Source organism: Carcharodon carcharias, chromosome 28, assembly GCF_017639515.1.
Source record: "Carcharodon carcharias isolate sCarCar2 chromosome 28, sCarCar2.pri, whole genome shotgun sequence".
In the NCBI taxonomy this organism is placed as follows: domain Eukaryota; kingdom Metazoa; phylum Chordata; class Chondrichthyes; order Lamniformes; family Lamnidae; genus Carcharodon; species Carcharodon carcharias.
In genome coordinates this window covers 36,551,714-36,568,776 of record NC_054494.1, presented here as the reverse complement: position 1 = coordinate 36,568,776, position 17,063 = coordinate 36,551,714, and the positions used below count along the sequence as shown (strand labels likewise).

The following is a 17,063-nucleotide window of genomic DNA, read 5'->3' as shown; positions in this document are numbered from 1 at the left end:
CGCGCCTGCTTCTTCCTTGTTGCCCAACAGATCTCCGTTTAAACAGTCCTGAGATGTTTTAGGGTACATTAATGTATATTGTTGACTTCAAATTTTAATGATCTCTGCTAAATTTACTGACAATTTTCTTTTAAATCATTTAAAATCACTTACATTTATACAGCCTCTCACAACCTCAGGATATCCCAAAGTGTTTCATCGCCAATGTTGAAGTGTAGTCACTTTTGTAACACGGGAAACATTGCATGTGATAATACCTAATCCGGCATTCATCACATAGTGAAGGATCCTGAATCCAACCTCAACTCTGCCATCAAGTGGAGACCAGGTGCACTCACTGGGGATGGGAAGGTTAAGGTGAGTTGGAGTCCCCATTATCTTAATTGCTACCATTGCAAGTAGAATTTTGCTAACATGGGCATGCCTGTCAAAGGTCAATTTTACTAGGTGGTTGAAATATAAGTTTCAACCTACAGCAGTATTTTATCTTCTCTTTCATACCCTGCAATAAACAACAATTAAACTAATTGAAACTTTAAAGTACAAAGTCCTTTCAGGTATTCTTGTTTTACAAAGTGCATGTCCTACTTGTTATTTTATCCTCTTAATTTGGGTTAGAGCCTGCAAGTAGCTCCCCTGGCCCTACCGCAAGCTCTTTTCATGTGGGATTCCTGAGAGTTAATGGACGAAGGGGAGACATTCATCAGTTTGGGCTGGATTCAAGCACAAATCCCAGAGGTGGAAAGATTGTGTGCCGTATTCCCATAGCAGACCCAGTGAACAATGGAGACCTGAGACAGCCAAGCACTGATCTCAATGAGAGATTGGATTGCATCATTAGTCCAAGTGTTGACCTGCGTCAGACAAATCCCAACAATCTCTACTCGCAGTTCAGAGACTACGATTCCTGAGCAACAATTAATGCCGAGCCTTAACAATATGGCTTTCACATGGTAAAACATCCCAAGGAGTGTTCCCAAACAAAATTTGACACTAAGTCACATAAAGTATTGGGGCAGGCAACCAAAAACTTGGCAAAGGTGCAGGTTTAAAGCAGAATCTTAACAGAGGAGAGAGAGGCAAAGACATTTAGAGGAAGTCCAGAACTTAGGGTCTAGGCAGCTGAAGGCACTGCTAGCGATGAAAATGGTAGCATGCACATAAGTCCAGAATTGGAGGAGCACAGTGGTCTTGGAAGGTGTAGGGCTAGAGGAGGTTACAGAGATAGCTAATTATCATAATCTGTCATCTAAAGCTCAAATTCAGATTACTGCTTTGGGATCTCTCCTGATTTGATCATACTCTGCAACATAACTTCAGTTGGGAGAAGTTTATTTTTGACAGCAGTCACTGTGGTAGCAAACAATGGGAAGGACGCTCAGATGTAGAAAGCAGTCCTTGTGTCACTAGTGCACTAGAATCTTACCAGGTTTATGTGACATTTAGCTATTGCAATGGAAGTGCTAACCCATTTCCAACCAATGCTATTGGTGATTACTAAATTCTGATGTTAAGGCATATCACTAACATGACTGAAGAATTAACAATTGTGACGTAATTATTGCAAGGTTATCCAATGATCATGGACATATTACCAGGAAAGCAATGCTATCAGAATGTCAATATACAAACCTTATTACTTATAATGGACATAATGAGGTATGATACATGGTACTGTAGCATAGGGAAAATAACTTTTCTAATTGATTCAGTTTCAGTGGCCGCATGTTTCTTTCTATATTCTAATTTCTCTGTGTGAAAAAGATCTTCTAACTCTCCCTTTGAAATTTTCATGCTAATTCTGGGCTTATTTATCACTTTATAATTTTGAACATTTTGAACTGTTCTCATTGACAATTTCCCAAATTCCTTCTGCTCCATGATTGCAATCCAATGATCTTAAATATCTCATACTGACTAGATACTCGTATCTCAAGTATTATTGGAGTTAACCTAAGCTGCATACTTTCTGTAGCTTCAATATCCTTTCTAAAACACAGTGTGTAAAATTGCCTAAAAGTGTTCGATTTGAGGCCTAACTTAACTTATACAAGATGATTGTGAAAATGTCCTTCTCTCCAATGACCATTTATGTAAAGCACAAGAATCTAATGTATATCTTTTCTGGAACATTGTCCATTCTAGAGTGTACAGCAATTAAACTAACCCTGTTTAATTCCAAAGTTGCTGTTGATTTTGGCTTAATGACAGCTGTACTCAATATGATAGGGCATTTCTGTAAAATGGAAAAGCAGCAGGGTGCAAATTCCATTGATCTTTTTGTTTGCAAGTGCTGACTAGGTGCCTTACCTTTTAGAACTGTGCTTATCAGGCGATGCTGTTCATACAGCAGGTACTAAGGTTTACATTGAGGATAAGAATGCTTCAAAATTCATAAAGGTAGCATCTGGGGATGACCCCATATGCATTCATTTTCAAACATCACAAGTCTTCTTGGGCAAAACCTTCCAAATTCTCAATCTCCACCATCTAGACAGAAAAGAGCAGTAGGTCCATGGGAGCACCACCACCTCTAAGTCATGCACTGACCAAGCTGACATATCATTGTTCCTTCATCGTCACAGAGTCAAAACCTTGGAACTCTCTCTATAACAGCACTGTGGGAGCACACCTTCACCAGGTGGATTGCAGCAGTTCAAAAAGAGTGCAGATCACAACCATCTTCTCTAGGGGCCACTCTGAGATGAGCAATTGCACAGGACTTAGCTGCGACACCCACATCCTGGGAACTATTTTTTTAAGGTGAAAGTTTCCCAGTAGACTTTGTTGCAAAATGATAGGAAGCAATCCTCATTGCACACAAGTTCTGATTTCACCTTATGTTGAAATGCTAAGCAAATGGGTTACACTGAGTTGTTCTCTTACAGCTTCTTATATCCAGTCAAAAAGGAGCACTAAGGCAAAGCTGGAAAGATACCAATATAGATTCCAGACATGAAAACCTGTAGCAGTGATCGTTACATCACTTGGTTAGAATCTGTTTACCATGTTAATGGCAGACGAGGGAGGTAGGAAAGCAAGGTCCAACCCTGGCCACATCAGTTGGGCTGCATGGGCGGAGAGAAGTGAATTGGGTTCCAAGTCAAGGAGTTCAAGATTGCTGGCATTGTGTCAATAGGTGTTCCTTATCCAAAGCCTGAAATCTATTCATTCAAGGCTTCCTAATTAACGGGTACTGATTGTTTTTTCTTTCAAACTATGGCCTTAGCACTTCACCACACCTTTGCACTTTGCTTGCCCAGTCAGTCACATACATCCTCTTAGTCACAGCCTGAGCGACTGAGTGTAATATTAAAATCAACCATCCAGAGCAATGCAATCACTTGAGGTATTGCCACACAGAAGTGGCATCTAACAATGCTACTGTTGGGCATCTAACATCGCTTAAAAACTTAATTTATAAATACAGACACTGCCACGATAATGTTCACACTGCTGCAGCAATTCAATATTATAATTGCTTACTTGTTCTATTGGTTTCCCTATTCTATATAAACCTTCCCTCCAGAGAAGTGCTTCAATTACACTAGTTTATATGTGTTCATTAGGATACCCAGAAATTGGCACCTGCCCAGCATCAATTGAGATCCCATGCTACAGATGCCTGAGCCAGGAATAATGAGACACCTCGAACATTTCCTGTCTAAAGTGCCTGTGGATCAATAATTGAGTCAGTTCCACTCATTGAATTTCACATTATTTCATGGAGCCACACTTGGCCTACTTGTCAACCTGTACCTAACTTCTCCAGAGCAGCATGCAAACAGAAAATCTCTCAGTGTGTTTGGTTTGGAAACACCAGGTTGGTAATGTTTCCCTGCGCGTTGCACAACTGGGTAGTCAAAACAGAAATTCAAATACTCCTTGATGTGATCTTGTCCATTAAGGATTGAACAGGTGAATCTTTGGGGGAATCTAAATTAATTAATAAACCTGGAATTAAAAACTAGTCTCATGATCATGACACTCGTGGATTAGAGTAAAAATCCATCTGGCTCACTGATGTCCTTCAGGGAATGAAATCTGTCATCATTATCCGGCCTGACCGATATGTGACTCCAGGCCCACAGTAATGTGGTTGACCCACAGTTGCATCAAGCTGCCACTGTGGGTGTACTCACACCACATGGACTGCAGTGGTTCAAGGAGGCAGCTTGCCATCACCTTCTCAAGGGCAAGCAGGGGCGGGCAATAAATGCTGGACTTGCCCATGTCCCTTGAATGAATACAAAGAATGTTTGCAGTTTGGAATTTTGAGGTAACTTTGCCCCATATTGCTACATATTGTTTGTAAGGTAATTAATATTTAGAAATTTGGACACAAATGAGATACGGGCCTGCCTATTGGTGTTTAAAGTACACAGGCCATGATAATGAAGCCAAGGTGTCTGAGTTGGGACCAAATTCCAACTAAACTTCCACTCAGAGCGCCCTTTAGACTATTAAAGCAGTGAGCTCATCCCAGATAAAAACGTGAAGGTTAAAAGTCCAGCCTGGAGAGTGACTAGAAAGAGTTTGTGCTGTAGTGTGGAACATACGTGTCTTGTTCTGAGCTTTGCATGTGCTTTGTCTCAATCTTCTCCACCCCTCTTTGTTTAACCAGCTTTGTTAGCTATGAGAGGAGGAGCAGTGATGGTACTGTGCTTGGCCCTCACTGTGGCTGAGGATGTCAATAACGCCACCACTGCAAACCAGGATGACTCTAGCGCCAACTCAGACTGGGGCATTGGATCTATCCGAGACAGCTTCGAGACCATAAACGGATACTTTGACTCATTCCTGGAGCTCCTTGGTGGCAAGAATGGAGTCTGCCAGTACAAGTGCCGGTATGGTAAGTGTGAGGCAGAGTAATCAGGTAACAATATGCCCCGGGCATCATTACAGGTGAGAAAGTGCAAGGAAGGCAAATGAAAGAGGATTTAGGGAACATTAGAAAAGTAATGGGAAGCCAGAAGCAGAACTAGGGAAGAGAAACCTGCCCAAATAAAACAGCAGTGAGACACAGAAAGTCAACAATCAAAAAGAGAAACAAAATGATCTGTACTGCTCTGGGAATTACTGTGTTTTAGAGAATGATAATTCAACAGAAAAATTAAAAACCAAACAAAAATGCAATTCTCTGTGTTTGATCTCTTCCTTCATTTTCTGGTTTGGAATTTCTCTGTGATTTTTTGATTAATCATTAACCTCTCTGAAAAGGCTTTCATTTGTGTTTGAGGGTTAAAGAACCCAAAGATGAGATAAATCAAAAGTTGGGAAATGTTACAAAATACTAATAAAATGTGATTATAGAAAGCAAAGTGAGAAATCACTTGAGAAGTGCAAAATATTCTTAATGAAAAGCATAGGAACTGAGTTTGTGCTTATGTTTGTGCAAATGTGTGTGTGAGAATAATTATCTATACATGAGTAACATGTTGACTTAGTTTAATACATGTGCACATGTAGACATCTGTGTTTGCAACTGTGTATGTGAGAGTGCCTGTGACTGTATAAGTACTGGATGTATATATCTGTTTGATGCATAAGCACATATCAGCGTGGACTCTGTAGCGCTGCACGAGAGCTTCATTTTTAGAAGCACTGTCCTTCAGATGAGAAGTTAAATCAGGGCTCTGTCTCCTCTGGTGATTCAGGTGAATGTTGAAGATCCCATGACACTACTTAAAGAAAATTGCGCTTTCCTGATATCCTGGCCAAAATTCCTTCCTCCACTAAAAGCAGATTAATGGACATCCATCCTAACGTAGGTTGTGAGGTTTTGTGCACGAGTGCCACATTTGACAACAGTCATAACATTTTACATCAGTATTAGTGTGCATTACTTTGACGTGACAAAGATGTTACATAAATGGAAGTCTTTCTTCAGTTCTTTTCTATTCTGTCGATAAAAAGTATGCCTTTTGTCTCCTGAACAGCTTCCCACTTCCCAACCTTCATAAATTTGAGCTCATCCAAAGCTCATCTGCCCAAATCCTAACTTCCATCAAGTCCCATTCATCCATCATCCCCGTGCTCGCTGACCATTGACTCCCAGTCTGGCAACATTTTGAAACAAAAATTCTTTTTCTTGTTTTCAAATCCCTCAATTGCCTCCTCTGCCTCAGTAATCACCTCCTGAGATCTCTGCACTCCTCTAATTCTGATGTCTTGTGCATCCCTTATTTTAATTGTTCCAACACTGGTAGTCCTGCCTTCAAATTGCCTTAGGCCTTATGCTCTGGAATTCCCACCCTAAATCTCTCTACCTCTCCATCCTCTTTAAAGACCTACCTCCTTGACCAAGCTTTTGGTCATTAGTCCAAATATTTCCTTATGTAGCTCGGTGTCATAAATTGTTTGACGACACAACTATGAAGTGCCTTGGGCGTTTTTCTGTTTATCATATTTCTATGTTAAAATGCTATATAAATGCAAGTTGTTGTTCAATGAGGAGGAAGGTAAAATGGATCTGAGAGGATTTTGAACTGAGCTATAAGTGTGCGAAGATTACCTAGTTGTATAAACTGTACCATTCACTACATTCTTTCTCCATCCAGGGAAGGCACCTTTACCAAGACCTGACTATAAAGCCCCTGAACCAAATGGCTGTAGCTCCTCTTTCCTTGGACTCAAGGTACCAGACACTGTATGTACTAAAAACACAACTTCCATTTTATACTCATCTCTTTGCAATGATTACTCATAAATTTATTCTGTCACATAATCTAATCAGGAGTGTCGTGCCAAATTTTGAGATGCAGAAACTCCAAGAAAATGTGTTGGCCATATCATTTCTAAATCTACAATTACATTGTTTTCCTATGTATTAATCATTTGAGTCTCCAGTAAAATTATGCTTTTTAAGTGATAATATGAGTGCCAGTAGACATTTTATTTCAAACCATGTGGCATTTTGAATCATTAGTCTTAGTATTGCTAAAATTTCATTATGCAACAGTTTAATTATGTAATTCAAGCCTATTGAAAACACGAATTACAGAAAATTTTACTTACTTCTGACTGGGGGATGGGATATAGAGGGACCACTGCTTTTCTTGATTTATATTGATAACCTAGATTGCAAATTTCAATTTCAAAATTTGAAGATGATGCAAGACTTGGAAGTTTTGTGAACTGTGAGGAGGATCTTGATGGACTTCAAGAGGATAAAGACAGGCTGGTAGAATGGGCAGACACACGGCAGATGAAATTTAATGTAGAGAAGTGCGAAGTGATACGTTTTGGTCAGAAGAACGAGGAGAGGAGGATGTAAAATGAAGGGTCCAATTCTAAGAGAAACGCAGGAGAGGAGGGACCTGGGTGTATGTGTGTATAAATCACTGAAGGTGGCAGGGCAGGTTGAGAAAACAGTTAATGAATTACGCTGAATCTATAAATAGGGGCTCAGAGTGCAAAAGCAAATAAGTTTTGAACCTTCATAAAACACTGATTCAGCCTCAACGGGAAGGATGTGAAGGTTTTAGAAAGGGTGCAGAAAAGATTTACAAGAATGGCTCCAAGGAAGAGAGGCTCCATTTACGTGGATAGATTGGCGAAGCTGGAGTTGTTCTCCTTGGAGAAGGTTGAGAGGAGATTTGTTAGATGTGTTCAAAATCATGAGGGTCTGGATAGCATAAACGGGCAGCAACTGTTCCCATCGACATAAGATCGAGAATCCTAAGGTGATTAACAAAAGAATCAGTGGCAACATGAGAAAAATCTTCTTTATGCAACAAGTAGTTTGGATCTGGAACGCACTACCTGAGACAGATTCAATTGTGATTTTCAAAAGATAACTGGATAATTATCTGAAGAGAATTTTTTTTTATTGGGCTGCAGGGTAAAGGTGGAGGAGTAGGACTAGCTGAGTTGCTGTTGCAGAGACCTGACGCAAAGAGAATGTGCTGAATGGCCTCCTTCTGTGTTGTAACTATTCTATGATTCTAGTATAAATACTTTCAAGGAACTTGTTAAACACATGAGGAAGAAAGGAGCAGAAGGTTACCCTGATAGTGTGATCAAGAAGGGTGGGAGGAGGCTTGTGTAGAACATAAACACCAGCATAGATGAGGTGGGCCAAATGGCCTGTTTCTGTGCTGTAAATTCCATGTAAAGATGTCAGCAGGGAATACAAACACGATACTGTGTTTCACACCCTCAGGCCATCACTGCCGAGGAATTAATGTTCAGTAGGCAAACGTGACAGGGTGTTAGGAGATATTGATGCAGCTTTAGATCCCAGGAACCTTGAGCTTCAAAGACCCTGAACTACCCTGTTTATGAGAAAGCTGTGTGCAGGGAGTTTTAAGGTCTGTATTTTTTTTAAACAGCCAGGGAGCTGTACAGGAGGGTCACTGCTGTTGTTGCTGCTGCACAGTGACTCAGTAACACTCAGCAGCAGCACTGAGAGCCCTGGGTCCCTGGGCCTGGCCTTCCCTCTGTCACCTCTTAACCTCCACCGGCTCCGGATTCACAGCCACACTGCGAGCTCCAGACGTTCCAGTCAACTCTTACTGTCCGACCTGAACTCAAACTCCAGGAACTCGTGGCCAAACTTGCCCTTGTGCCCCACATAATAACAGAGAGAATTTATTCACCATGGTCCCAGGGCTGCGCCACAAGTCACGCAGCTCAATGTGCTTGCGAGAGGATTTTCCTCCAGTTCCGATTGTTGCCATTAACGAGTGATATCCCCCTGCACGTGTTACTCCTGGAAACAAGTAGCTCCAATAGGTAGTGAGGATTAAAATCCAATCCTACAATCAGTGGAGTGGGTTCCACTGAGATCAGTGGATAGAAAAATCAAGCGGGGCTTATGACAGGTGGCCAAACAGTAAAGGAGAGTTTACCATGCAGCCTTTAAATAGGAGGTGCTGGAGGTAAAATAGGAGGTATTGGAAGTGGGGTAAGGCTGGAGCCAAAGTTATGGAAAAGCCAATTAATTTTCCGAGCTACTAATCTTCGGGACTGTTGGACAGGCTCTTTTGGTAGCAGGAATAAGGTGTTGCTCCATTTTCTGGCATCTAAGTTGAGTGAAGCAAGAATATATTGGCCACTCACACCATGTATACCTCCTACCCGCGTGACAAGCAGCTCCCATGTTATATATGTTCAATACGTGAATGATACACCCCCTAATGTCACCTTTTATACAAATGTGCACTATAACTGTCAATCTGGTGTTTTATGTTAAAAAAAACACTCAGCATTGCTATTGAGGAATTAGACAGAACAATCCAATCATTCAGTTCTGCCACATCTTAAGGATCAGTAAATTTTGGGTGAGAACTGAGGAATCTAGAAGGAGCTAAAGTCAAGCCTTATTTTTCCCATGCTCACGCTTCTTGTTAAACCCCAGATTTGTTTATTACAAAATACATTTAAAAAATGTTTGTACTCACTCTGAATTTTCAACCTTAAAATGATTTCAATAAAGATTTCACCACTTTGAATTTTCATTGCCCTCCCTCTCCAACCGGGACTGTTCTCATGTTAGTTTTAAAATTCACAGCTGACCTCCAGAAGTTTATATCAATGCATCTTTCATGAGTGATTTCACTTCATTAGCAATGTTTTGTGTTGTTGTCAAGAAAGAAGACTTGGATTTGGACAGATTGAGTTGACCCAAGAGCTCTTTGAGTTAAGAACGGATGTCTAAATGCCTCAGGTAGCATTGGTGACTATTTATTATGGTCCCAATGAATCATGTGGGGACATGAGATGGTGGGTTACAGGACTAGATATTAAAGCCTTTAAGTAGGTGCGCTCTGGCAGCATTATAACCCTGAATCTTGTGCCAGTACAGAGGGAGTGCTGTACTTCGGAGCGAATGAGATGATATATTAAGGACGGAATCATCTGCTCCTGTTTTGCGGTGGGTGTCATAGCGGGTGGGAGCAGAAAATATCGGGGAAAATAGCAGAAAAGCTCGCAAAAATCCAGTTTTATATCATCATAAAATCAGTTTGCGACCCTCTGCTCCAACCGCCAATGGTGGACCTCGCTTCCCACCTCCGCTCATCAGGAACCTAATTTCAATACTTTAGCATCTCATTATAAGCCCTGCTTGTCAGAATCATCCCTCCATGCTAGATCACCTGGGCATATTGGTGTGATTGTGCACCGACATGTTTCACAACTGTCTATAAGCAACATGCACCTGGCAGGCTGACGTCGCTCGGGACTTTGAGGTTTGTTTGCCTACCTTGCTTCGGGCAGCACTCACAGTCACTAGCGCCAGGATTCACAGACAGCACCACATCACTCTTAGCAGGTCTCTACCTACCAGACCAGCTTTAAGGCGAAGGTGTCTTTTCAATGGCTGCAGGGCCAGGGTTTGCTTGGGGAAAGGGGAGAAGTGGCCTCAGGCAAGGGACAGGCTGCGGAGCGAGGGCTGTACTGGGGAAGGAGGTATCATAGGGCGTGTGTGGGGACACATGTCCATAATATGATAGAATTCTTCATCAAGGTGGAGAGTGACATAGTTGATCCTGAGACTAGGGTACTGAATCTTAATAAAGGAAACTACGATGGTATGAGGCGCGAGTTGGCTATGATGGATTGGGAAATGTTACTTAAAGGGATGATGGTGGATAGGCAATGCAAACGTTGAAAGAGCACATGGGTGAACTGCAACAATTGTTTATTCCTGTCTGGTGCAAAAGTAAAACAGGAAAGGTGGCCAAACCATGGCTTACAAGGGAACTTAGAGATAGTATTAGATCCAAGAAAAAGATACACAAATTGGCCAGAAAAAAACAACTGACCTGAGGATTGGGAGCAGTTTAGAATTCAGCAAAGGAGGACCAAGGGATTGATTAAGAAGGGGAAAATAGAGTACGAGAATAAGCTCGTGGGGAGCATAAAAAACTGACTGTAAAAGTTTTTGTAGGTATGTAACGAGAAAAAGATTGGTGAAGACAAATGTAGGTCCCTTACAGTCAGAAACAGGGGAATTTATAATGGGAAACAAAGAAATGGCTGACCATCTAAATACATACTTTGATTCTGTCTTCACAAAGGAGGACACTAATAACATACCAGAAATGTTGGGGAACACAGGGTTTAGTGAGAGGGAGGAACTGAAAGAAATCAGTATTAGTAGGGAAATGGTATTGGGGAAATTGATGGGATTGAAGGCCGATAAATCCCCGGGGCCTGATAATCTACATCCCAGAGTACTTAAGGAAGTGGCCCTAGAAATAGTGGATGCATTGGTGGTCATCTTCCGAGATTCTATAGACTCTAGAACAGTTCCTACAGATTGGAGCGTAGCTAATGTAACCCCACTATTTAAAAAGGGAGGCAGAGAGAAAACAGGGAATTATAGACCAATCAGCCTGACGTTGCTAGTGGGGAAAATTCTAGAGTCCATTATTAAAAATTTAATAGTTGAGTACGTGGAAAACAGTGGCAGAATCGGACAGAGTCAGCATGGATTTACGAAAGGGAAGTCATGCTTGACAAATCCACTAGAATTTTTCGAGGATGTAACTAGTAGAGTTGATGAGGGGGAGCCAGTGGATGTGGTTTATTTGGACTTTCAGAAGGCTTTCAACAAAGTCCCACATAAGAGATTGGCGTGTAAAATTAAAGCGCATGGGATTGGGGTTAGTGTATTGAGATGGATAGAAAACCGGTTGGCAGACAGGAAACAAAGAGTAGGAATAAACTTTTTCCGAATGGCAGGCAGTGACTAATGGGGTACCGCAGGGATCGGTGCTGGGACCCCAGCTATTCACAATACATATTAATGATTTAGATGAGGGAACTAAAAATAATATCTCCAGATTTACAGATGACACAAAGCTGGGTGGGAGGCTGAGTTGTGAGGAGGATGCAGAGATGCTTCAGTGTGGTTTAGACAAGCTGAGTGAGTGGGCAAATGCATGGCAGATGCAGTGTAATGTGGATAAATGTGAGGTTATCCACTTTGGTAGCAAAAACAGGAAGGCAGATTATTATCTGAATGGCTATAAATTGAGAGAGGGGAATGTGCAATGAGACCTGGGTGTCCTTGTACACCAGTCGCTGAAGGTAAGCATGCAGGTGCAGCAGGCGGTAAAGAAGGCAAATGGTATGTTGGCCTTCATACCCAGAGGATTCGAGTACAGGAACAGGGATGTCTTGCTGCAATTGTACAGGGTCTTGGTGAGACCACACCTGGAATATTGTGTGCAGTTTTGGTCTCCTTATCTGAGGAAGGATGTTCTTGCTATAGAGGGAGTACAGCGAAGGTTTACCTGACTGATTCCTGGGATGGCGGGACTGACATATGAGGAGATTGAGTCGATTAGGATTATATTCGCTGGAGTTCAGAAGAATGAGGGGGGATCTCATAGAACCCTATAAAATTCTAACAGGACTAGACAGGGTAGATGCAGGAAGGATGTTCCCGATGGTGGGGGAGTCCAGAACCAGGGGTCACAGTCTGAGGATATGGGGTAGACCATTTAGGACTGAGATGAGGAGAAATTTCTTCACCCAGAGAGTGGTGAGCCTATGGAATTCGCTACCACAGAAAGTAGTTGAGGGCAAAACATTGTATGTTTTCGAGAAGGAGTTAGATATAGCTCTTGGGGTGAAAGGGATCAAAGGATATGGGGAGAAAGCAGGAGCAGGCTATTGAGTTGAATGATCAGCCATGATCATAATGAATGGCGGAGCAGGCTCGAAGGGCCGAATGGCCTATTCCTGCTCCTAGTTTCTGTGTTTCTATATTGATCTGTGAGGGCTGAGGAAGCAGTCTCCAGAGGAGATGAGGCCAGATGGACATGTGAGGGTGCGTGTGTGAGGGAGTGAGTAGCGATGTCCCTTGAGCTGGCAGTAAGATGTCAGTGAGTGTGTGATGGGCTTGTGAGTGTGTGAGTTTGGAGTGATGAGCTGGTTGTCTTACCCTGGCGGCACAGATGTGATCATTCATCCGGTTTCTGCACTGGATGGCCAACCTCTTCTTGCAGCGTTGGCACTAACCACCACTGCCATTGCCTACCAAGCTGGAGTGGAGAGACTGCTGGACGCCCTGCGGCCTGAACGAGGGTGGAGGACATCACGATGGGTTTCCAAAAGGCATCCCAGTGATGGGTCACTGAAATCTTCTTGGCTTTCAGGGCCATGTCTTCACTGGAGCAGCCCTGGGCTGCAAGCATCGAGAACTGAGTGGGTGGCTGCAGGTTAGATATGGCACCCAGAGTGAGGAAGCAGTGAGGTAACGGTGTGGCGGGCGATTCAGAGTCTGCCCGCCAGTGAGATGGCGTGTTTCCTGTGGCTGCATAATTAATGCGGCAGGAAGCAGACAGTACAGTACAAAAACCCGCCATTGCAGCCAGCAGGTAAAATGTTGTCTTTCACACCCGCTACCTCACTTAGTGCAATTCTGAGACAACTCTACCCCAAGTCTCCATCTCCCAACTCAGGTGAATACAAAAGATTGCTTTGGCACTATTCAAAGGGGAGCAGGGAACTTATCCCATGTAGCTGGGCTTATATTTAACCTTCAACCAATAATTCACTAAAACAGATTATCTGGTCATTTAGTGCTGTTTGTAGGAGCTTTCTGTGTGTAAATTGGCTGCCGTGTTTCCTACATTACAACAGTGACCGCACTGCAAAAGTACTTCAGTGGCTGCAAAGTATTTTGGGATGTGGAAGGCTCTATATATATGTGGATTGTCTCTTCTCACCGTGTCCACCAGTCCCAGGCAGGGATCGGTACATGCAGCCATGGAAATGTGGTCATTATATACAGCAGGCTCGATGCTGTATACACCAGCTCCATATATATATCAATGGATGTGTTATATACACCCATTTATGTTGCTATTGTGTATTTTGGTTCACAATATACATTTCTGGGTAGATAATGTTGATGAAATTTCAACAGTATAATCAGGTTCTGTTCTGTCATTGAATAACTATCAAGGTTTTCTGATGGTAACCAGGTTGTCATTGTGATAACCACTGCCCATTTCTGGTTTCCTAGGTTAAATATTGGTTGGTTTGGTAGTTACACAGGAACAGGGGGAGACCATTCAGCCACTTGAACCTGCCCCGCCATTTAGTTAGATCATAGCTGATCTGCACCTCAACTCCAATTAATATCCATCCAGCCATAATCCCTTAATGTCCTAACTTAATTAAAACCTGTTAGACTCAGTCTTGAAAGTTTCAGTTGATCCAGTAATTTTGTGGAGCAGAATTCCAGATTTTCATCACCCTTAAGAAGTGGCAAGATCCAAAGTAGAGTCATATTGGACTTGAAATGTTAACCCTGTTTCGCTCTCCACAGGTAAGCCAGACCTGCTGAGTGTTTCCAGCATTTTCTGTTCTTATTTCACATCTCCCACAGCATCTGCAGTATTTTGCTTTTATTATATATGTGAAAAACTGCTTCCTGATTCACACCTGAATGGTGAAGCTCTAGTTTCGAGAGTCTGTCCCCCCAGTTCTGGATTTCCCAATCAGAGGAAGTAGGTGCTGAGGTCAAATTCACTCAGTTCTTGCAGGCTGAGTAGAGTTGTGCCCATCAGTATTTACAAACATACGAAATAGGGGCAGGAGGAGGCCATTCAGCCCCTCAAGCCTGCTCCGCCATTCAATAAGATCATGGCTGATCTGTTTGTGTTTTGAGTTCTACATTCCCATCAACCCCCGATAACCTTTGATTCCCTCGCCTAACGAGAATAAAAAGAAAAAAAATAATAACTTGTGGCGCTTCTGACTCGGCGTCGTGGAGCGTACAGAGGCCAGTCCACCCCGGTCGACAGTCACACCGGGAGCACAGGGTGCCTGTTTCCACCCCGCAACCCCCACCACGCCCCCACCCCCATTCCCCCCCACCACCACTCATGAGGGGGAAGGCATGACAGTGGTCGCTTCCCCTGACCCCAGGAAATGGCAAAGGCTCCCGCCAAGGGCTATAACACTCGCCACTGGAACAATGAGCCACCTTCCCCATTGGCCTTCCCAGCCGACCCAGAGACAGTCACAGCCCATCACCAATGGAGGAGGTGTGCCCGGTGGCACGTCAGCATGAAGCTGTGAATTATGGGATAGATGTAATTGTAACAACAACTATGGTTCCCACACCTTTGGCTGCAGTGGTGCCCTGCATGTATCTAGTTACCGTTGCACTGATGTAGAGGATTTCTCAATGTTGCATCTGCTCTAGAGCACTGGGAGACAGAGTTCACAAACTCCTAATGATACAATGGAGGCAGAGGCATTATTTTGAGTGTTGGACACGTGTCCCTGTGTCCACAGAACCAGCCACCCTCAAGGGAATATTTTCATTTTAATTTTGTCACTGAGGAAGTGTACAAAGTAAATGTGTCATTAGAAACAGAAAATACTGGAAATTCGCAGCAAGTCCGGCAGCATCTCTGGAGACAGAAACAGAGTTAACCTTTCAGTCAATGACCTTTCATCAGACTTCATCAAAAATAGATGGGTGTGGCCTACATCCATAAATAGAGAATAAGACCTGGTCAACTATGGATTGTGATAAATATCTCCACTAGACTCCCAGGAGATTACATGGCTGCAGGTGTTGGAGGTAGACGGTGAGGTTTTGAAGTATCTCTTAGCGTTTAGTTATGACGGTTTGACCATTATGTGTGGGGAAGGCTTGATGGACCTGTCGGTTTTGTACGCTTGTGGTCAGATTGACTGGCTAAGACATGAGGAGTTCGATGGATACATACAGTTGCATCACTTGTTGAGATCCTTAACTCTGTGACTGACCCATGCTCTAGTGAGAACAGCTGACAGTGATGTGGCTCCAGAACATATTGTTGCTAAGATTCAACCGCTCTCACAAGATGTTGAGTTCCTGGCTGTGGGAAGTCCAAGCAGAATTTTTGCTTCAGACTCTTCAAGCTGACCCTACTATTATTTTCCTTCCGTTTATCCAGCTCGATTTGGGAATACCAGCCATGACCAAGTGTTGTAACCAGCTCGATCTTTGCTACGACACCTGTGGAGCCAACAAGTACCGGTGTGACGCCAAGTTCCGTTGGTGCCTCTACGGAATCTGCTCCGACCTCAAGAAAAGTTTGGGCTTTGTGTCAAAGGTTGAAGGTCAGTATTTTCATTGGAAACATGTCAACTAGATTCAGCCACTGCAGAGATTTACGATAGTGACACAAAGATGCTTATGGGAGTATTGGGTGTGGTGTTAAAGACCAGTGGTGTAGAAAACAGACAGTATTTGGAATACGAACAGTAAACAATCAACAATGTTTGGGCGTAGACTTTTCACAAGAACTTTTCTGTTTGTTTATAATTCAGAATTCCAGCAGTTTCTTGCATCTCTGTCTCTAGTCATGGCTCAGTGGGTGGCATGCTCATCTGAATCAGAAGGTCATGGGTTCAAGACCCACTCCAGAGAATGAGCACCTAATCCAGGTCGACACTCCAGTGCAGTGCTGAGGGTGTGTTGCATTGTTGGAAGTGCCATCTTTGATGGATGAGATGGTAAACCGAGGCCCTGTCTGCCCTCTTGGGTGGGTGTAAAGAGCTCACGGCACTATTTAAAGAAGAGCTGGGGAGTCCTCCCCATTGTCCTGGCCAATATTTTTCCTCCAACCAACACCATTAAGTAAATAGACTATCTGGTCATCAGCACATTGCTGTGCACCAGTTGGTTGTCCTGTCCTCTACATTACAAAGTGACAACACTGCAAAAGTACTTCATTGGCTGTAAAATGCTTCAGGACATCATGAGGTCATGAGAGGCACCAATTAAATGGAAGTTCTTTCTTTTAGCCTGTGAATCGGTGGCAGATACCATGTTCAACGCAGTCTGGACCCTGGGTTGCAAGCCTTTCATGAACAGTCAGAGGGCAGCCTGCTTGTGCAATGAGGAGGAAAGAGACGAGCTTTGAAGATAAAGATGCCGTATGTTTGTGCCTGTACATACAATGTGACTCTCCCTTTCTGTGACTACACATATTTTTTACATGACTTTCCATGTACATATGTTGTAACTGTCCTCACTGTCACCTGTACATACAACACTGGAGCTACCTACTGACAATGTAAATTATTTATTTCATGTTTTT

General features: G+C 42.9%; 1 protein-coding gene across 2 annotated transcripts; it reads left to right on the top strand.

Annotated features, from left to right (window-relative positions):
- Window positions 1–4,635: 4,635 nt before the first annotated feature.
- pla2g12b (phospholipase A2, group XIIB) lies at window positions 4,636–16,886 on the top strand. 2 transcript variants are annotated; one of them, XM_041176547.1, is made up of 4 exons: window positions 4,636–4,852; window positions 6,561–6,637; window positions 15,915–16,080; window positions 16,768–16,886. In XM_041176547.1, exons 1-4 carry the CDS (start codon window positions 4,636–4,638, stop codon window positions 16,884–16,886), a joined length of 579 nt encoding a protein of 192 aa, XP_041032481.1. The 2 variants fall into 2 exon arrangements, with proteins under 2 accessions (XP_041032481.1, XP_041032480.1); XM_041176546.1 differs by having other exon boundaries at window positions 6,561–6,649.
- Window positions 16,887–17,063: the final 177 nt, after the last annotated feature.

Coding starts and splice junctions, on each gene's coding strand:
- pla2g12b (XM_041176546.1), top strand. CDS start 4,636: ATGAGAGGAGGAGCAGTGATGGTACTGTGCTTGGCCCTCACTGTGGCT. Junction 6,650..15,914: donor GACTCAAGGTACCAGACACT/GTATGTACTAAA, acceptor CCGTTTATCCAG/CTCGATTTGGGAATACCAGC. Junction 16,081..16,767: donor CTTTGTGTCAAAGGTTGAAG/GTCAGTATTTTC, acceptor TCTTTCTTTTAG/CCTGTGAATCGGTGGCAGAT.